This window comes from Ictalurus furcatus, chromosome 16 (assembly GCF_023375685.1).
Source record: "Ictalurus furcatus strain D&B chromosome 16, Billie_1.0, whole genome shotgun sequence".
Taxonomy (NCBI): domain Eukaryota; kingdom Metazoa; phylum Chordata; class Actinopteri; order Siluriformes; family Ictaluridae; genus Ictalurus; species Ictalurus furcatus.
This window is the reverse complement of record NC_071270.1, coordinates 13,432,392-13,455,544: the sequence shown is the minus strand read 5'-3', so window position 1 is coordinate 13,455,544 and position 23,153 is coordinate 13,432,392. Positions and strand designations below refer to the sequence as shown.

The 23,153-nt window shown below is 39.4% G+C and overlaps 1 protein-coding gene across 6 annotated transcripts in view; it reads right to left on the bottom strand.

Annotated features, from left to right (window-relative positions):
- Positions 1 to 21,692: 21,692 nt before the first annotated feature.
- The window catches only part of picalma (phosphatidylinositol binding clathrin assembly protein a), a 59,778-nt gene continuing 58,317 nt past the window's right edge, over positions 21,693 to 23,153 (bottom strand). For all 6 annotated transcript variants that reach the window (XM_053644847.1, XM_053644851.1, XM_053644850.1 and 3 more), the window contains one exon: positions 21,693 to 23,144. In XM_053644847.1, coding sequence (XP_053500822.1) covers positions 23,130 to 23,144 — 15 coding nt within the window. In that variant the 3' untranslated portion in view covers positions 21,693 to 23,129. The remainder of the gene's footprint in view (positions 23,145 to 23,153) is intronic.

The following is a 23,153-nucleotide window of genomic DNA, read 5'->3' as shown; positions in this document are numbered from 1 at the left end:
GAGAACTCTGACTTGGGGGACTAGAGGCAGTTGAGGGCTAGTTCAGAGAGAACGGGAAAGTGTAAAGGAGGCCACACACACATACAAACACACACACACACACACGGAGGAGAAAAACCACAGAGCCGGAGTGGCTAGAAAATGAAGCTGCAAATCTTAAGGTCAGAGAAAGGTCTGCTTCTTTAAGTATGCACACTACAATAGCATACTACAGAGATGAGAAGGTGGCATGATAGCAGCAGGATTAGCATTGTTTTGCTTTTACAGATTGAAATGGAATGCATATCTGTAGCCATATCTCAATGCATCCATGCTAGCCTTGTTCAGAAGAGCCCTGTAATGGAACATGTAGATACATGAGGTTCATTCACTGCTTTCTGAACACAGGTTCAAATGTTCTGAGCTGCTTTTGCTCAACGAATAGAATTCCATTAATTCAGACAGCAGCATCTCTTCAGGGAGATCCAGGTGAAGCGCAGTGTGCTCACGTTTGACAGAGTAGACTGGAGAAATACAGTGAATAATTGGATTTCTACTGTCTACTCTGGGAAACCACATTGGGACTTGACCATAACATTTGTGGCATGGTGCAATGGTTAACAGCTTGGCAGCAAGTCCAAAAGCAGTCACATGTGCTTACCTGCGCTCCTGAGATTGAGCCGAAAGGGTTAGGCGGCATCATCACAGGCTGCGTGTATAACATGGTAGGTTGTGTCATCATGGTCACTGGAGCCATCTGAACTGACTAGACCAACAAACAAGAAGAAAAGAAATATATTAAATATTTTTCTAACGCTGCTTAAACCAAAGTCCTGCTAACTGCTCCCAAAACCAAAGTTATGTTCATGTGGTTTACATGAACATAATAATGACAGCTGCTCATTATCATTCTAGAGCATGGGTACTTGCGTTCTGTTACTGGTCCTACTTGTCGAAGTATAATTTGAAAGGATTCATAAATAAGACTGTTATTTTTAATAATTACACAAGACACCTCTTGCTCAAACCCCATACCTCGGGTTATGGCTGCATGATTATGGCCAAAATGACAATCCCGATTATTTTGATCAATACTGAGATCACGATTATTTATCATGATTATTAATTGATTTTAGTGACAACATATTTTTACTGCACTTTCACATTTAAATAAACAGACCACTACTTTCAGCATGTTGTGCTACATTCCTGCTTATGTACAAATCTTTGCATCAAATTAGACTGGTTCTTGAAGTGCATCATCTCGTAGAAGCAAATTATAAATAAAATTGTACCCAAATTATAGGATAAGTAAAAATAAAAATGCCATCAACCAAATGAAAATATGCAACCAAATGAAAACAATTCAGGCCAATGCAGAAAAAGCAGTAACAGTGTTTACAGGAGGAGAGATGCAGACAAATTTTTTACCGGAACCCGGGAGTTAGCATCACACTGGTTCCCTCGACAAAAACCCAATAGGATTTTCACATAGACTTTGGAATTATTGCAAAAAATAAGGTCCGTGCTCAACAAAAGTTTACAACACTATCATGTTTTGTCCAGCAACATAATTTTCACAAATGAACACAACTTTTATGAAGTTTGAAGCCTAAATACAATCATCAAAAATAAAAAGATAACCGTATGCTATAAAACGAACTATACCATGGGGGGGGGTCTCATATATTGACCACCAAAGAGGATTATGTCTGCGCCCCCTGTTCAGGCAGGCGCAACTAACTCTTTTCTGGGCAGAGGGAAAGTTTTGTCAGTGAGTGCAATGTACATTCTGGGCAACTGGAATGTGGGGGCAGACATCCTGTTGAGGCAGGGGCTGAGGCCCAGGGATTGGTGGCTCCATCCACAAGTGGTGGAGTCCATATGGCGGAGGTTTGGCCAAGTGGGACTGCATGTGTTCACCTCCGAGGTTGACAACACACTGTATTTCGCCCTCACTCCTCCCGCACAATTAGGGCTGGACGCCACGGTGCACATGTGGCCGAGGTCACATCTGTATGTTTTTCCCCCGATTGCTCTGCTCCCACAAGTTCTAGCGAGAGTTACATACTCTCATAGAGAGAGTACTCTACATAGAGACATACTCTCCTGGGATCTTTCTGTGTTCCTGGAAGGTCTGTCAGAGGCCACATTTGAGCCCTTAGAGTCAGCCTCTGAGAAGCTTCTGACTCTAAAGGTAGCTCTTCTGCTGGCCCTGACATCTCTCAAGCAAGTAGGAGATCTACAAGCTCTCTCTGTTGCCCCTTCCTGCCTTGACTTTGCCCCCGGATTAGCCAAGGCCTTCCTGTATCCTAGGCCAGATTATATTCCTGGTGTTGCAGGCTTTCTGCCCTCCTCTGTTCCTCACACCGGAACAAGAGAGGATTCACCTGCTGTGTCCAGTAAGGGCTCTCTGTACTTACATCCATCGCTCTGGCCAGTGGCGTAAGTCCGAGCAGCAGCTGGTGTGCTTTGGCAGCAACAGTAGAGCTGATGCTGTGTCAAAGCAGCGCATCTCTAATTGGATAGTGGAAGCAATCTCTATTGCTTATGAGGTGCACGGTCTCGCTACGCCTCTGGGCATAAGGGGTCATTCCACTAGGGCGGTCGCCTCCTCGAAGGCCAAAGGGGTATCCTTACAGGATGTGTGTGCTGCTGCAGGGTGGTCTACGCCACACACATTCATTCGTTATTACAGCCTGGATATTCGTTCCACCCCAGGCTCGAGTGTCTGGCAATGACCCTCGGGCTTGGGTCTTTTTGAACAGGCCATACCCTTGGTATGACTGAGTGGGTATTCTCGTTCCCATACTGTTATGCTAAATGCAACGTCGAGTTCCCTTTGAAAAGGAACGTCTGGGTTATGCATGTAACCCTGTTCCCTGAGAAGGGAACGAGACATTGCATAGCTTTGTCATACCAGGGCAGGCCTGTGAATTGCGTCTTCACTTCAGATAATACAGATTGACGGCACGGTTCACAGGTGCCTTATATATATATATATATATATATATATATATATATATATATATATATATATATATATATATATATATATATATATATATTACGCGGCGCGCTTAATTGCCACGTCACCTGATCATGGCAGGCCTATAAATAGAGGCATGATTTTACACAAGCTTCAGATACCAGTCGTGCACAAGGGTGCTCCCATACTGTTATGCTAAACGCAACGTCTTGTTCCCTTCTCAGGGAACAGGGTAGCCCAGACGTTCCACCTTGTAAACAAATACAATAAACCTCAATGTTCAGTCTTTGAAGTCTGCTCCTCTTAAATATATTTAAAGCTACACTATTAGACATTTTCCACTGTCATGGTTCTGGGCTGGAGCCAGTTCTTGAACCGCTCGGTATATATTGTGTATATAACTGAATAATCTCTTATAGGATGTGATTGGTTGAGTTCATTTACCCGTCAGATGCACAGCGCTTTAGTTTAATGGTATTCATTAGGGATGCACCGATCAGGATTATTACGACCCAAACCGATAACAATCTTTTTAATAACCGATAACAAGCTTTAATCAGGAGGTCTATCATAAACAGTTAAATGTAAGGTCTTTGCTCATGGTCACTGTTAATTGAGTTAAAATAACAGCAGTGAGAAATACTGTTGGCTAATTGATAAATAAAGAGCATAAAATATTTATTTTTAAATATCTTAAACAATAAAGAGTTCTAATTAAAAGTAGACTAACACGAAAATTATCCATATTAGGAAAAAAGCTAATAGCCTTCTAAGGAAATAGCGAACTAAGCTTAATGTCAAATTGATATTAAATGCAACCCATAGTAATAAAACATTATTTCATTTCTCATTTTATTTATATTTTATGAAGTTTTTACAATATCTATTTTTTTATATTAAATTATTTATTTATACCCAAGAACATTTTCTGTCTTTACATTTTAGTAGATTTATTTTTGTTTGTTTATCAGTTGTTCCTTTTAGATCGGTTCCCCAGTACAGTGTTGCTATGTCTGCTTATAATATTGTGTTTTGGGGAAGATTAAATCAAAACATGTAAACTGGAGTCGACTTTTCTAGTGATATCTGGCAACCATGACCTTAAATGAAGTGAATGCGCTGTGTATTAGAGTTGGTGAAGGGAGAGCAGCAGTGTACTGTATGTTTACAGACTGAACAGTTGCTACTTTTGATTATTATTGGTGAGGAATTTTTTAATAATGAAGTTTGAATTAAACCCACCTTGTAGCATTAGCATTATTATTAATTTACTCCGCCCGACGCCGCTGTGTCTACGCGAGCATGTCACAAGTTCAGGTAATTTTGCAGGATCAATAAAAGATGGAGGTTTGTGAGATCGGAAATTTGAAGCAGATGATGTTCAGTGTTACTCTTTTCATCATAATGGCTTCTTTGCAGTATTTACACACTTGTTTAATTGACTGAAGTGATGAAAAGCAGTGTGAAAGTAACTGTTGCACGCTGTAGATGCATTTTGTACTTCTTGTAGTTTTCATTCGGATTGTATTATACAACTCCGAACAAGTCACTCGCACTGGTACGCCTAAATATTTATTCACAGTTGCACAAAGTACTTTTCAGTCGCAAATGCAAGTGAAATGGTTGCACTGTAGAGCCCTGAGTTTATCTGCAAAGTTTTTTCCTGTTCGGCGGGATGACGTTTAATGTCCCCAACAACCTCTGTTGTGCCATTTAGCAACATGTTAATGTCTCGCACAAAGCGCTGGAACACGAAGTGAAGCCGAGAGCTCGAGCGCAAAAATGCTCTCGATTCCAGATTTTGGCATTACAAAATGATGTCATCCCTGCGCCACTCTATGGTGATTGGCTGTGAGTTTAGGAAGCGCTTGATTTGATCTGCAGCGGAGTTTTCTATGAGTGGAGGACAAACTTTAAACATCAATATCGCAGTTGATCACGTTCATGTTATCGTCGGCAGTCAAAATCGTAATCGTGATCGATATTCAATTAGTTGTGCAGCCCTAGACTCAGATACATGTAAAATGCCTACACTGCATCTCAAACTGTTTACTATGCTGTACATAAGGAATAAAACACTATGGTGAGTGCTGTTATTGGAAAATAATTAACAGGGTAGTGTGATGTGCCCCTACGTGGCCTGAAGTTTATTATTTTACAATAAGAACACGCCCAAAATAAAGTATTTTATTACTCTTTTATAACAACTTTACAGCGACTACTTTTTCTGTGATAAATTAAAGCATGACATCATAATTTTTTTAATTAATTAATTTTTTTTTTTTTTTTACCAGTTTATAGTTATATTTACTATTGTAGAACATCTGCGAAGCAAGGTAGTTCCTGTTAGTTCCTCTCTCAAAGTTAATAGACGAAAAAAATGCAGCTTGTCATGTTACCAATAAATTGCAAAGGGCAATGTTCTTCCATCCTTAGCCTTTTCAGCCATAAAGTAAAATACTTAAAGTAATAGCTTTATGCTGACACTGGAGACTCCTTTCATAAATGTTAAATAAATGTCTCCTCACAGAAAACATATCAACATGTATCCGTTTTTCTCTATTAGATAAAATGTTTTTAAAATCAGTTTAATATTAGATTTGGATTACATGGAATGCCCATCACACAAGTGTCTGTCTAAGGTGTTACTACAGAAATGATCAATCATTAGAATGAGTGCATTAATATCAATTTTAGCTGCCAAAGTGTCCAAAATTCTGCATTTAATGTTTAGTGCATTAGAACAAACTAAACACTACAAAACACAAAGCCATTTAAGATGCAGCACTAGATTTGTCTCCAAGATGAGCAGAGGCGAGAGCGTTTCAAATTCAGTATCGGAGAATTTATTTTTGTTTATAAAGTCCAAGTAAGTCTTGGGTTATAAAACAATATTGTGATATTGTGAAAAGTTTAGGCGATCATCAAGCTTAATATTGAAAGCCGCCTAGATGCAAAAACTACTGAGCAAAACCTGGACTGAGATTTCAACTTAAACTTTAACAGCATGTAACTGTTGTTTGAAGTAACGTCTCTCCTCTTCATCAATGAGCACCAGATTGAGGTAATAGCGAACAGAGAACTTTTTGTTGATGTCTCTCATTGTGGGAGTCATTTCATAGCCAGCCAAGAAGAGTCGAATTGGGATTGATTCACCTGAACATTCGAAGGGTGTGAAAGAGAAACTGTCAGATACTTTTATAGCGTAAATACTGATGCATTAAATTCCAAAAGTGGTATGTTTTTTCAAATACACTGATGTCATATTATTTTCATGTTACTAGACAGTGTCACTTTGTATTTTAATTTGTAATTACTTTCTGGAGGTTTAACTGTCCATCATCTTACACCCTGACATATTACTCGATGATTTAAGTAAAATTAAGTCTAAATTTGTATACTGACGATCTGGAAACTGTATACACAAACACATGCAATCAGTTAACCATGCAGCTAAGAAATGTAATAAAATGTTGCACACAACTTCATTAAGGGCAAAAGATTACTAGTAACATTAAAATTAACTGCGATACTGGCAACAAATATTTCCAAATTTGAGAAGGATTCAGCTTTGCCCACTGCTCTGTACCTCTGACGGGTGCTCCATCCATGATTTCATACTTTGCAATGGTGTCATTTTCATGGTAAACATTGGGCCCAGTTCCTGTCGTCTCCCTCTTAATGATGTCTATCTCCAGATGCTTGATTTTAATCCGCACCAAAAGGAAATAGATTTTCCCAACTATCATGTCCTTGAGATGGTACCTAAAAGACAAGCAGGAATGTGTGCAATGACTCAGAACATGTGTAATTACTTACTGTTCATGGTGAAACATGTACTGGTATTGATATTCATCTGTAATCTGCATATCCATCCATCCATCCATCCATCTTCTATACCGCTTATCCTTCTTCAGGGTCACGGGGAACCTGGAGCCTATCCCAGGGAGCATCGGGCACAAGGCGGGGTACACCCTGGACAGGGTGCCAATCCATCGCAGGGCTAATCTGCATTTTTTTTTTTCAGATTTAGAAGCAAACACTCGAGTATATAATCTTAACCAGAATGTTAAACATGCGGTGTGATAACGGTTCTCATCTAACACACCATCAAATTAATTAGGAATCTGTGTTCTAAATTAAAATTGTCTTGTGGACAGTAATTGAATCGACACATTCGAAAAAGAGCTAGTCTCTCTTGCTTCACTAGGGGGCAAAGGAGAGCAATAAACTCAGGGCCATAAATTTATTGTAATGTGTCTGCTTCCAAAAAAAAAAAAAAAAAAAAAAAGGAGAAGGGGGGGGGGGGGGGATCTAATCTAGGGATTTCACAGCAGTGAGGGTGAATACTTATGCAATCATAACTGATTTTTTTTTTTCATAAATAATTTTGCAAACTATTGATTTCAGCCCCAGATACACTTTTCTATTATTATAGACTATTTTATGAAGATTCATAGATTATGACATAAAACCAATTAAGAATAGTTCAGTTCCAGGTTGGATCACTGGAAAATGTGGGAAAGGTGGATGAATACTTATGCAAGGTATTGTATATATTTCGCAGGGGTTTTGGTATTGAATGCCATATTTTATTGTGTTCTGTTGATGATGTATGCGCAACATACAATCCAGAATGTACCTTTCAGTTAAATGGCAATAAAATTAGCACATTTAAGAAAAGTTGTTGATATGTTATTGGTCAGTAAACTAACCTGGCTCACTTGTGATTGGACTGAGTGGCCCTAAAATTTGACAACCTTGCTTTTTACAATTGTTACAAAATTCATTTTAGTACATGTCCACAATCTGGTACAAGTCAGATGTTGCACATTACAATAAACCGTCTAGATATTTACTGTAGACTAACATTTTTTGTAGATCTGGGCATCAGTTTAAAGACATTACATATTTTAATTAACACATTAAGTAACCCGACTGTCTATGTCCTTTCCCCTTTAGTACATTGGCCTTCTGGTGAATTTTATTCACATTTGGTCTAAGCAGAAAAGTAGTTTTACGTATATATTGTAACAAGGGGTCACAAATTGTAAACACTATAGCTAAACTGTAGATGTTGTGATGGTACTGTGGACCCTCTAAATTACAAGCTCACTCTAACTCTAATTAGAAGAACATTAGAGGAACAGTATATAGGCCTAATAGCTCAACAGTGAGCTTAGCATTTTGCAGGAGATCATATTACAGAGACTTTGTTTCCCCCAATATAGTATATAGCTCACTTTTTTTTTGATTCCATGATTCACAAATTTAGAAACTTACTTGGATTTGTTGTACTCAAACTCAATGTGTAGGCAGTCCCCACTTCCATCTTAATAGAGGAGTTCAGCTCTGGATATGTGCTGAGTGTGTGCACAACAATGTCTATCTCTTTGCTGATATCATTTAGCCTTCTGCTGACAGTCGCTCGTAGAAAATAGCTTTGAAATAAAAATATGTTTTAAAAATTCAGTTGAAGTATATGATTAAAATTAGCAGTTAGATAAAATCATAGCTACATAATTTCTTGGTAAATGGTGCACTTACATAGCGCTTTTATCCAAAGCGCTTTACACTGTGTCTCATTCACCCACTCACACACCAATGGTAGCAGAGCTGCCATGCAAGGTGCTAACTTGCCATCAGGAACAACTAGGGTTTCAGTGTCTTGCCCAAGGACACTTCGGCATGTGAAGTCATGCGGGCCAGGAATCAAACCGCCAACCCTACGATTAGTGGACAACCCGCTCTACCACCTGAGCCACAGCCACCGCATTACTTAAACGCTATGCAAATGAAATACTTCAACATGACTAATCCTTTTATGAGTCTGGTGTTTATCCATGATGGACACATTCTGTAAATACTATTTCAAAGTCAAACATCTGAGACTGGCTCATCTCACCCGGCCGAGCAAGGTCCTTCACCAGCGATACAAACTCATGATGGTTCCCGCTGTCATAGTACAACTCTGAAAACACAAAGTAGGGAGAAAAGGAAAAAGGGATAATGTGTCATTAATAATTAGTGAATTACACATGTGTTCCATCTTCTATACCGCTTAATCCTTTTCAGGGTCACGGGGAAACCTGGAGCCTATCCCAGGGAGCATCAGGCACAAGGCAGTGTACACCCTGGACAGGGTGGCAATCCATCACAGGGCACACAAACACACACCCATTCATACACTACGGACACTTTGGACATGCCAATCAGCCTGGGGAGAACATGCAAACTCTGCACACACAGGGCCACAGTGGGAATCAAACCCCCAACTCTGGAGGTGTGAGGCAAACGTGCTAACCACTAAGCCACCATGTGCCCACTTTTCCACCTCTGGTGTTTATTGCCAAAAAGCTCCATTTTGGTTTCATCTGACCATAGAACCCAATCCCATTTGAAGTTCCAGTGGTGTCTGGCAAACTGAAGCTGCTTGAGTTTGTTTTTGGATGAGAGTAGAGGCTTTGTTCTTGAAACTCTTCCAAACAACTTGTGGTGATGTTGGTGACTTCGGATTGTGGTTCTGGAGACTTTCTGACCCCAAGACTCAACTAACTTCTGCAATTCTCCACATGTGATACTTGGAGATATATTGGACACTCGAACCATCCTCTTCACAGTGCGTTGAGACAATATAGAAACATGTCCTCTTCCAGATTGATTCATAACATTTCCAGTTGACTGGAACCTCTTAATTGGGCATTTTCAATGCTTTTGCTATTTTCTTATAGTTACTTCGCATTTTGTGATGCTCAACAACCTTTTGCTGCACATCACAGCTATATTCCTTGGTCTTACCCATTGTGATGGATGACTAAAGGGAATTTGGCCTACGAGTTCTCATATTTACAGATGTATCTCAAAAAATTAGAATACCGTGGAAAAGTACATTTCTTTCCGTAATTTAATTCAAAAAGTAAAACTTTCATATATTCCAGATTCATTACACAAAGTGAAATGTTTCAAGGCTTTTTTTGTTTTAATCTTGATGATTATGGCTTATAGCTCATGGAAATCAAAAATCCAGTATTGCAAAATATTAGAGTAAAGAATTTTTCCACTTTTTGAAATAAATTACAGAAAAAATAAACTTTTCCACGATATTCTAAATTTTTTTAGATGCACCTCTATACCCCTGTGAAATGGGAAGTCATGGTTGAACAATTTCCTGTTCCTAGTCACCCAGGTGTGCTAAAAACGTAAAATATCAATGGGAATATACTTCAAATATATTTTCCCCATGTGAATTTATAGGGGTGCCAATAATTGTGCCACACATATTTTAAACAAATATTTTTTTAATATCCGTGTTGTGTTTGCAATTGTTGATATCCATGAGAGCAGAGTATTTTTGTGACTTTTTTTTTTTTTTAAAGAAAATGTTAAACAAAGACAATTTTTCACAGTCTTCTTTGCTCATATTTACCAAGGGTCCCAATATTACTGGCAGGCACTGTAAAATTATTGACTGTATCCCATATGTAGGATACTTAAATTTGTGAGCCCTCTTTTTCTCCAACCATCAGTGGAAACAATCATAAGACCATGGCTGACCAGACATTATTAGGGTAGAGTGCTGTGCTGGTATATGTGTGTTAGAGAAAGCAACTTTGTTAGGATTTTTAAAGACTGTGCACACTTACAGCCACTTACAGTTTACTTACACTTTACACTTACAGTTCATGGAAATCAAAAATTCAGTATTTCAAAATATTAGAGTAAAGAATTTTTTCACTTTTTGAATTCAATTACAGGAAAAAAAAACCTTTCCACGATATTCAAATTTTTTAAGATGCACCTGTATACCCCAGTCATGGTTGAACAATTTCCAGTTCCTAGTCACCCAGGTGTACTAAAAACGTAAAATATCAATGGGAATATACTTCAAATATATTTCCCACATATGAATTCATAGGGGTGCCAATAATTGTGACACATTTTAAACAAATATTTTTAATAAATAAAAATTTATGAGCCCTCTTTTTCTCCAACCATCAGTGGAAACAATCATAAAACCATGGCTGACCAGACATTATTAAGGTAGAGTGCTGTGCTGGTATATGTGTGTTAGAGAAAGCAACTTTGTTAGGATTTTTAAATACTGTGCACACTTACAGCCACTTTATTCGACACACCTTCCCTGTTGGTGTACAGTTGAAGACCACACTTATCTTTCTCCATATGCAGTGTGTCAGTTTCTGATTGCAGAATGTTGTTGGCTGGATATGTATGGCTAATTAATAATTCTCAACTCGGCAGTCATAGTGGGGTGTTTAAAAATCCAAGGAACACTGCTGTGTCTTATACACTCATACTACCACTGTCACTGCTGAGCTGAAAAAGGTACCTCATCCTGTTATTGGGCCAGTCCATCTCAAGTGGTCCAATATAGGTTGCGTGACAAATGTTTAATTTTTTTTTTTTTAAATGGTGATTACCTCTGTGAATTGGCATTGCAAAACCACCATTTTTTATTTTAAACTTGGTTTAACGTTGACAGCCAGCCGTTTATGGAAACCTCAATATCTTGGCTCAGGAAGGTCCTAGCTCCTTGGAAAAAACTGACCTCTAGAGCACATGACAAGGTATATTTTCTTGTATTCTTGTTCCTTATTCTTAGAACTTAGGTCCAAAATTGCGAGCAGTTCCACTTTTGGGGTCAATTTATAATGGCAAGCGTTCTTAAAAATGTATTTTTTTAAATTACCCTCCCTTTGGGTTGAATATCTCTGGTGAGGGACCAGATACAAACCTGAACTTTTCACAGAAATAAGTCCTTTTTAGTAGCATTCTACTACTGCATTGTAACCAGTGGAAACTGCATTTTGAGATTCCACTGGTTAAGAGCCAGGGCTAGTAGAAATCTGTGGAAAAGACTACTTTATTCATGCATTTTAAGAAATCAACAGACGTAATAAGCATAACAAATAATAAAAAATTAACAGTATTTTACATTAATTGTGTTTATGATTGACATACAATACCTTATGCTTGTCAGTGAGGTCTATAATGTTACTACATTGGATACTGGCAACTGTAAAGCATGATCTATCACAGGGTATAGGTTCAAATCTGCAGAATTTAGCTATGTGCATGTACCTTGTACAGTAATGTACTCTAGAGACCAATTTTGGTTCCAAGGAGCTAGGACCATATGAGCCGAGACACTGAGGTTTCAGTAAACAGATGTATAACGAGAATGTGTTGTGTGCCATGACAAAAAGATGGCCGTCGTAGTTAAACCAAGTAAAATAAATCAATAAAAACTGGTGGGTTTGCAATGCCAATAATACATAGATGTAATCACTCAAAAAAAATAATTTAAAAAAACTAAAAAAAACAAACAACTTTACAATGATTGAACCACTTGAGATGGACTGAATATTATTGTTGTGTCTTTGTGTTAGACTACAACTTAAGAAAAATAAAGGAGACACTCGGAGGTAAAGTTAACTCATGTATTAACCAGAGCAAGAGCAAGCAACATAACAATGCGCATGGCTAATTACCAATCAGAAATCAATGCTAAGGGAAGTGATTCCACTTAAAAAAATAGATCCACTCTATACACTACACTCCTCCCCTTTTAGATGTATGCAAAGCATATGAATAGAAAATAAAACATTATAATTTGCTCTCTGCAAATCTTGTTTTTAAACAGTCTATGACTATAACTATAACAGTCTATGATACAAACTATAACTACTATGGTTATAACTATAAAACCAAGTCAGTTCTTTACAGATCCAGTCTTTTGGGTGGCGCCCTGTTCCTTTCAGGGTAGTGCCTCTGTATCTGTGGAGTAAAATGAGGGTTCTTTTCAAGGGAGACTGTTTCTGTTGCAGGTGTCATACATTTGTTAGTGTCATGATCAGAATCAAGTGAAGTCTGGTGGACACACTGTGTCTGGTTTATTGAATGCAGACTGTTCAGGGGTGTTCTTTGGCTGAGCATCCAGTATTTGATCAAAGTGACGTCTCCACGTATGCTCTCCAATGTCCACTTCGTACATCAGTGGTCCAGCTCTCATGGCTATCCGCCCAGGTGTCCACTTGTTCTCTCGATAATCACGCGCTAAAACTTGCTGTCCAACATCAAAACTGCTTTACTTGTCAACTTGCTGAACTGTTTATTCTGCACTTCCCGCCGCAAGTTAGGTTTTAGAAGGTCAAAGCGAGATCTCAGTTGTCTGTTCATGAACAGCAGTGCAAGCATCTGGTTTGTTATTGCATGCACAGAGGTATACAAAAAGGAATTTGTCCACCTTATGTTGCAGAGGAATGTCCTCTTTCTCCATGGCTTTAATGGACTTTTTGAATGTTTGGACAAACCGTTCAGCTAACCCATTTGTAGCTGGGTGGTGTGGCACTGACTTGAAGTGTTTAATGCCATTTCTCTTCAAGAAAAGTCTGAATTCGTCTGAAGTACACTGTGGTCCGTTGTCACTCACAATAAGCTCAGGTAGGGCTTCTCAGGTAGAGAAGATACTCCTCAAAACAGAAATAGTCTTTTCTGAGGTCGTAGATTTCATTGGTATGACCTCGGGCCACTTTGAATGAGCGTCCACAGCAATTAGAAACATGGAATTCATGAATGGCCCGGCAAAGTCAATATGCACCCTTTGCCATGGTGTAGACGGCCACTCCCACGGATGTAAGGGTGCCTGAGAGGGTACATTTTCAATGATATGATATCCTGAACAGGATTTTGTGAGATCCTCGATCTGTCTATCTATTCCCGGCCACCAAACGTAGCTACGAGCGAGCCTTTTCATCTTGACTGTACCCAGGTGACCCTCAGGTAGGTTCTCCAACACTCTAGTACGGAGCTTAGCGGGAACTATAACACGAGAGCCACACATCAGAGTCCCTTGGCACACAGACAGTTGCTCACGTCTCACTGAAAACTCTGGGAACATAACATTTCCATGAGCTGGCCAACCCTGTATGGTGACGTCATACACTTTTGACAGTGTCAGGTCATTCTGTGTTTCTTTTTGTATCTCTGCGTTTGTTACCGGCAGCTGGTCCACCAGTGCTGTATGGAACACTTCCTCTGGATCCTGAGTGGAAGGCTTTTCTTCCTCAGTTGTAGACAGTGGAAGGCGTGACAAAGCATCAGCGTTACTGTGCATCTTGGTACCTTTAAACTCTATGTCATAAGAATGGGCTCCCAAGAAAAGTGCCCAACGTTGTAACCGTGTGGCTGACATCACTGGAATTCCCTTCCTGGGGTTGAAGATGGACACAAGGGGCTGGTAGTCTGTCACTAAGATGGACTTTTGGCCATAAAGGTAGTGATGGAACTTCTTTATGCCCCATACTAGACTAAGGGCCTCTCGATTGATCTGTGCATAATTGCGTTCTGCACTCGTCAGTGATCTTGAAGCAAACGCAATCGGACACTCAGATCCATTGTCCATAGTGTGCGATAAAACGGCACCAATGCCATATGGAGACGCATCACATGCCAGTCTGATGGGTCATGATGGATCTTAGTGGGTAAGGAGTACAACTGAGTTTATCAGTCTTTTTGTCTCTTTGAATGCTTTCTCACATTTTTCTGACCACTCCCATTTTGTTGCTGTCTGTAACAGTGCATTAAGTGGGTGCAGCATTGTAGCAAGATTTGGGAGAAATTTGTGATAATAGTTTACAAGGCCCAAATATGATCTAAGTTGTGACACGTTTTCCGGTCTAGGTGCCTGGAGCACAGCTTCAACTTTCTCCTGTGATTTGTGTAAGCCATGTTTGTCAACGACATGTCCACAATATGAGATTTCACTCTTGAAAAACTCACACTTCTCTTTCTTTGCCGATAGGCCATACTCGTTTAGCCTGGTAATCACTTTGCTGAGGTTTTGGAGATGTTCTTAATCATTCTTGACTGTCACTATTATGTCGTCAAGATAACACTGTGTCCCTGGTATATCTTGAAGAACCTGATCCATTGCTCTTTGCCAAATGGCTGGAGCCAATGCCACACCGAACACAAGACGATTATACTGGTACAGTCCCTTATGAGTGTTGATGGTTAGGTACTTCCTGCTTGACTCCTCAACTTCCATTTGAAGATATGCCTGTGACAAGTCAACCTTTGAAAACTTCTTCCCTCCTGCCAGAGATGAGAAAATATCTTCAATTTGTGGCAGGGGGTACTGCACAATGTGCAGTACAGGGTTAATGCTCACTTTGAAGTCCCCGCATATGCGAACACCTCCACCTTTCCCTTTCTTGATTATCGGCACGATGGGTGTAGCCCAATCACTCCACTCAACCTTGGAGAGAATGGAAGATGCCTCCAAGCTTTGAAGTTCAGCATCTACTTTAGGACGTGGTGCATAGGGCACTGGACGTGCTTTATGAAATCTTGCCGTCGCTGTTTCATTTAATTCAATTTTCGCCTTCATGCCTTTAAATTCATCAATGCCCTTTTCAAACACTTTTGCATTAGCATTCAGGAGCTGTGACAGTCTTTGGTTAGAGCTACAGTTTATGCTGTTAAGACCTGTTGATGATATGTTGAGGGCTTTGATGGTATACCAGTCAAGCTGGATTTTTCTCAACCACTCCCATCCAAAAAGAGCTGGCCCTCCACTTTTCAACACATAAAGCTCCAGCTGCTGTGTTTTGCCACCATATGTGACATCTACCTTCAGTTTGCCTTTAGGAGACACCTTTTCACCTGTGTATGTCTTTAACATGACTGAGGTCTTTTCTAACAGTAGCTTGAAAAACAGTCTGTTGTAGACAGCTTCAGAAATTACAGACAAAGCTGAGCCTGTATCCAGCTCCATTTTGTTTACACCAGACACATTTGTTGTTATCCATATTATTTTCCTGTCCGTTTCAGTCATGCTATGCAATTCTAGGCATGACAGATCATCTTCGTCAGAGCCTGTGCTCTCTGATATGTTTTCACATTCAGACACTTTGTGCACTTGTTTAGTTTTGTATTTGAAACCTTTGTCTTTACCTGGTTTTCCTTCTTGGCCGTGCTTTTTGTCTGTTTTGCACACTCGTTCTATGTGGCCTTGTCTGTGACACTTTCTACAGACTTTTTCCTTGAACCAACAATCATTTGTATCATGAGAGGATTTACCACACCTATAACATTTCTGCCTTTTTGCACCACGTAGGGACATTTTGTGCATTTCATTTTCTACAGTCTTCTTTTGTAGCTCCGATGCATCCTTGGCTACTGTTACCATTGAAATGGCCAGTGCTTTTTCCAAGTCCAAGTCTTTTTCTGACAATAGCCTCTTCTGTGTGCTCGAACAATGCATGCCACATACCAGTCTGTCCCTTAATGTATTAGAAAGTCCCTCTTTGAAGTCACAATGCTGTGAAAGTTTGCATAGTTCTGCCATGTCTTCAGAAATGTTCTCCTCCCTTGACTGGTTTCTTTTGTGAAATCTCAATCTTTCCGCTATCACTAGTGGTTTGGGGTTCAAGTGACCTTGTAAGAGGTCAACAATTTGTTTGAATGTCTTGCTTGCTGGCTTTGCAGGGGTTACTAGGTTGCGTAAAAGATTGTATGTTTTAGTCCCCATGAGACTAAGGAGTTCAGAAACTTTCTTCTCTGCATCCACATCGTTCGCTTCACAATACAGTTCGACCCTTTCAATATACGCCTCCCAGTCTTCATTAGCGCTGTCGAACTCATCTATTTTCCCGACGAAGGCCATTGTGTTAATTCCACTTTAGCTTTTTAGCGTCTTTTACTGCGTGCCATGCACAGTTAATGTTACTCACGCAACCCTTTCGCTAGCAGTGACTGCCTGCCGTGATTCACTATTTCTCTCCTCTTTTCCTCCGGAGACCATCTGGCATCTCATAACCGTGTATCCAGCGATATTCAGGTTCGCAATTCACTCGTCGCCAATTTGTTGTGTCTTTGTGTTAGACTACAACTTGAGAAAAATAAAGGAGACACTCGGCGGTAAAGTTAACTCGTGTATTAACCAGAGCAAGAGCAAGCAACATATCAATGCGCATGGCTAATTATTAATCAGAAATCAATACTAAGGGGAGTGATTCCATTAAAGAAATAGATCCACTATATCCAAAAACTCAGCCTTCCTGAAAGAACAGGTGATCCTTCCATATAAACTCACATAGCTTTTCCTAGTGTTACACATTATAGACCACAAGAGGGCGCTAGGAGTACAGTTACTGAGCAAGGCCTTCAAGGTAAAAGTCTTTTTGACAACAATATGCCAGTTTCTAGTAGGAAACATAAACTTTGTGTCAACTAACATTATTAAGATTCTCATTCAAAAGAATATTCAGCTGACAAAAATAAACAAATATGGCTCCATTAGTCTAACAGTTTACTAGATGTGTGTCAGAATGGAAAAAAAATCCTTTCTATGATGAAATCTTGACATTTTCAGCTATGTGTAGTTCTGGAAACTGCAGACATCCATCCATCCATCCATCCATCTACCGCTTATCCTTTTCAGGGTCACGGGGAACCTGGAGCATCGAGCACAAGGCGGGGTACACCCTGGACAGGGTGCCAATCCATCACAGGGCACAATCACATACACACTCACACACCCATTCATACACTACAGACACTTTCATGGTACACTTTAGCCTACCATGCATGTCTTTGGACTGGGGGAGGAAACTGGAATACCCGGAGGACAGGTACAACATGCAAACTCCACACATACATGGCCCCGGCAGGATTCGAACCCCGGAGGGAGGAAGGAGGAAGTTGTTGGGAAAACAATCTCTGATTACTTCAGTAAGTTTAGTTCCGTTAGCTATATTTAGTTTGATAAAAATACTGCATTTTTATTAGGGCGTGCCATCTGTTTAAAACTTTGTCCTCTGTCCTCAAGCACAGTACTGGCAGGAAACTAAATTTTGTTCAGAATCTGATTTTCATCATTTTTTGGCTGTTTTTTCAATTCAGCTGCCATGACATCAGCCACAGATCTTATATTTGAATTTATTTTGCATTTAAGCACTTGCAACTATTACTGAACAGATATACTTAGCAGTTGAACTGATAAATATGCATTTACTGAAGACTATAGGAACTCCTGTGAAGTAGAATCAACTCGATCAAGACACTTGCACCAGCAGCTGTTTACAGATGAATGAAGTTAGCTAAACAGCTCTCAGACCAGTTTTTGGATAAGGTCTGAGTGACATCCTCTAACTCAGTTCTCGCTTAAGATAAATGACTTTATCAGTGAAACAGAGTCAGTGAATGCCGACCTTATTAGGCATGTTGTAGCTGGACACTTCCTAGTGTGGATAAGCATCATTGTGGTATCTAATACCAACATCTCCTCCTTCAATCCGTGTTAATCACCCCCACCCCCACCTCTTTTCTCTCACCAACAACGTAGCGGAAGTTGGGAGGGAACAGCACCAGCAGTCTGGGGAGTTGGAGGAAGATGAAATAGTTCACAGCTGCAAGCCCTCCTCCCCTACTCACCATCTTGGTGCACTGCTGTCTGGCATCCAGAGCGACCTCAGGGTGAGTTCTTTGCCTTTCTAAATACAAGAAATTTGAAACAGGAATATTTTTGCATAATAAAACCCGCTTGTTGTCAGTTAAAATTGAAACCATTCAGTTTGTAGGTGCAGCACTTTGCAGAAACAGAAACAGAGGTCACTGGAGTCTTGTTTCTACTTTAATGTGTTCTCCATATATAACAGACATCATCTACAATTACCCCACATATAAAGAGGGCAATTACTTTTATGACACCTATAATAAGAGTCTCAAAGATTGAACAGATGATCAAAAGATTTACCATTTAATTAGAGAATCAGGTTTATAGCAACTACTGTGGACATGATCTCAGCAGCATAATGATTAACACAACACTGAATGTATATATTCTTTACCTTTAGGCAAGTTCTGAGAAATAAAATGAGATTCAGACTTTATTTAGTCAGATGTATGCAAAATCTTAAATGTACTAATGCACTTCATATCTTCATTGTGGCCCAGGCTGTGATGTGTAGGTGAAGTGTGGAAACTCTGAATTCTCCTCATTGCCTGGCAGGAATATAGATGGGTCTGGCATTACTCAGACACACTGACTCGCCTTGTTCCTGTGACCAGAAAGTGAGCCCTTGTGTATGTGTGTCTGTAGGAAACGCTGCACCTGGGCCCTTTGGAGCAGAAGCTGTTGATTGTCGTTGGCCAGGCCATGCCCCTTTCTCCTTTGCTATCTGACCCTGAAGATTTGGACAAGTTAATACAGCTAGGCCAGATCCAGGCACAAGATGGGACTCTCACAACAAATATCATTCGCAACAAGTTCCAGTAAACATATAGTTATACTCTAAACTCTGCTTTTCATTTTTGGCTACGAAAGTCTACCAAACATTTCATTTCCATGACTGTGAAAGCTGATGATTAGAACATCAAGTGGTTTTACTCTATGAATGCATATACACATGCAGGGGTGGACAAATCAACGGCTTGAGCTATTAGTTTTTAGGCCTGGTGGACAAGTAGACGCAGAGGACTAGTAGTCACCAGCATTTTGTTTTCTCATTCAGCAACCAGAGAAAGTATTTTAATGTATTTTATGTACATTTAAATTCAATTGCTGTAACTACAGCACTAGCAACTTGTCCTGAACCCCACTGCCTGTTGCACTACACATTGTGGCTGAGGTGTGATCTGGCTGACAGTAGAACTCTTGCATGACTCTGTTCAGTGGTGGCATGTCTATAGGGGCAGAACCCGAAAATTTACATCAGCCACTCAAATCTTCACAAAGACTAATGATTTTTTAAAAATGCTGCTATTTATATCATTATTATTCTTTTTCTTCTGCTCTGGAAGTCTATGGCAGCCCATAGAACCACTTGGGGGAAAGTTATTAAATTTGGTACACAGATAGAGGACAATCTGATCTGTTAATACAGCAAATTTGGAGTCTCTAACTCAATCCCTTTAGCACCACCAACTGTCCAAAGTTGCAGACATTTATGGTAATAACTTGAACCACGAGTCCTAGAAACAAAATTCTTTCGTCTGATTCCTTGACTCAAGACGATTCGATTGGACCCTTTGACTTCATTTTCCAGCCTTTTGAATTTTCTGAAAAACATACTTTTTCATACTCCTCTTAGACCGTTTGTACGATTTGCACGAAAATCAGCCTGCATTATCTTGAGGCACTCACAACAAAAAGTTATTCACAAAATTTTGTTAAACCATACCATTTTCGAATACCGCTTCAACAAATTTGAAGAACGCTCAAAATTGAACTTGAGGCTGTATCTCCACAGCGCTTTGAGGGATTGTGACGAAAGTTGGTACGTGTCATCAACATTAGGCTCTTAGGTTACCTGCAGAGTTTCGGCACACTGCCGCCCTACTGGTCAGGATATGTTTTTTTTTTTTGGTTTATAACTCTTGGAACACTTTCCTGCATGATAGCAATCATGTCCAGATTTCCTGTACCGTTTCAGAACAGCATCACATACTGGACAAAATTAGCTCTTTTTGTTTTTTAAATAAATGTTTTTTTTTTATGATAGAAAAAAGTAAACTTTCTAACCCCTCATATACCGTTCATCGGGCACTAACCAAGAACATGCCACAAAGCTTCTTTTGCTGCTCATGGTGTCGATAATTGGTTTTAAACTGGTTTATTGCTGCTTGCAGCTATATTTATTATCATCATCATCATCATCATCATCATCAACCCAGTTAATGACAGATGCCAAATTGGGCTAGTTTAAAAGTACTCAGTGGCCACCTTAATTTATAGCAAATTATCACAATTAAATCTAATAAATTTCTACGAAAAAAAAAAAAGTGAAAGTGCAAACAGTGTGTCTAGGGTTGGGCGATATGACAAAAATATCATGATACACAATGCACTCAGATAAAAATATATCATGATACCCGAGGACATTTGTACGATACACTCGGTATCATTTAATTTGTAATTATTAAACACATTTAAAAAATACAATCACCATACCAATGGTATCTCAGAAAAAGTTATTGCGTAGTCATTTATCGCAATATTGCCCAGCCCTAGTCTATGCTCTACAGAACCATTTCTATTCTAAGATACGTTGTAAAGATTAGGAAAGGATTATGGCATGGGTAATGTCCAATGTGTGAAAATGCATGTGAAACACTTGTTTGCAAAGTCTGAGGAAAAAAAAAAGAAACATTTCCCTCTTTTCCAATGAAAATTTGTCCCACAATTGTCATTAATTATTAATGCCACCCAGATCCACCAAAATAAATCATGAGTTGCTTATATAAATAAATAAAGCTGCTAGTCAGACAACTTTATTTAAAAGATTATATTGGATATTATTGTTTATGTATAAAACATTGGCCAATGGCTTGCTGACATTTTGTCGAGGGCACAATCAATCATAAACTTTAAAAATAAATAAATAAAATTTAAAAGTGAGGATAAGGACTATGGCTACACCAAGTCCTCCCTTACCTAGGAATTTATATATTCATCTTACCATACACCTTATTGCACTTACCATTTTTAGCCTAGTCAGTTAGCTATCCAGGAAAGAAAAATCATGGGCCTGGGGAGCACAGTAGAGCTTTTACTTGCGTGATGGACTAGCTAATAGGTTTATGATTTGTCCACCCCTAATCTGTAACAAACAATACATGAATACAATTATAATTGTATGGAGCAAAAATGAATAACACCCATAGTCCTATGTAAGACCGTTATAAATAAAACACACGGCTCTTGTGGAAGCTCCTCTTTTATTTGAAAATCAACCAAGTTCTGCTCACATACATTTTATATAGTTATAAACAAAAAATAGAATCTGCAGGGACAATGCAGCAAGTATGTTAAGTCAATGGAAAGAATCACTTCATATTGGGACCATCTTTCATGCTCCCCTTTTCGACAGGGTCTGGGTTTATTTACACAAAGCACCGATCAACAGTGCTTCCCTTTCCCATGTTCTACTGCTCCTACTGTTAATTTACAAGGACACTAAGAATCCCACCCTGATGATAGCAACCTGCGACATACACACCCATTTCCCTGTGTTCCTACTTCAGCGAAGACCGCCCCCTAGTGCCAGTGGAAGAAAGATGGCCCAAGCATGAAGGCTACTTTGCATATTCAAGTTGGAAAGGCAGCTGTATAACTGTCAGTGTAAAAATAATGACATGCCAAGCATAAAGCAAAACAGCTCCTCCCCTAAGCAATGCTGCAGAATCACAAATGTAATGATACCAGTCTGATAAATGTTCCCTTGGAAAAACAAAAACAAACAAACAAAAAAAAATTAGGCACAGAAGTAACCATGTGAGTTCATAAACTGTGTACTCTCCTCCCATTTTCCTTACAAAATAGATAGATAGATAATTTATTATGCAGGGGGTGAGTTTGTGTACTACGAATAATTGCACGAGGGAAGGAACGGGGTTCAAAGAATACTTAGTGCTCTGTGATTCAGTTTACAGGTGGTTTGATTTTTATTTTCCATTTTCTTTACAATGTTTCTCTCAACACACCCACTCTCAAAATCTAATTCTGCAGCCATACACACGAAAGCATATTCACTCCTACACACCTCTCATTAAGGAAGAGATTGATAAGGTCATAATTTTATGTCTTCAGTGGGTAAATCATAAATAAATACAAACAATACACAAGGAATGTCTACTGCAAATGTAATAACATGAAAAAATAATTAACAAAATCATAATACAAACTGAAGTCTCCAAATCTTAAGGATGCTGGTTAAATTAGGGAAATCATGATGGCTGATCAGGACAAAAAAAAAAGGAAAGAAATAATGCCAGCCCCAACCTGGTCTCTTATTCAAATTTGAAATGTGTAATGTTCCCAATGTGTCTTTACATCCCTCTTCCCTACCTGGAAATTACCTATGTGGCTTTACAGATGCTAATCAGTCAGGAACAGTCTGGGCCAGGGGAAAAAACCTGCAGCTGTGTTACTGTTAGACAAATTACAAAAGACTTGCTAAGTCTCATCATACACCACCCCTTCACCCCAAAGCCCACCCGCCCACCCTGTTTCCTGTCCGGGTCAGTTTCCTGTGCTGGGGCCACACTTTGAGCGCAGAGTCAAACAGTGAACTGGGGACAGATTAAAGGTTTGAGATTGGAGACCGTGTGATTCGTCCTCAGGGAGCCAACACTCGCTTCACATGAACTGCATCTGGAACAG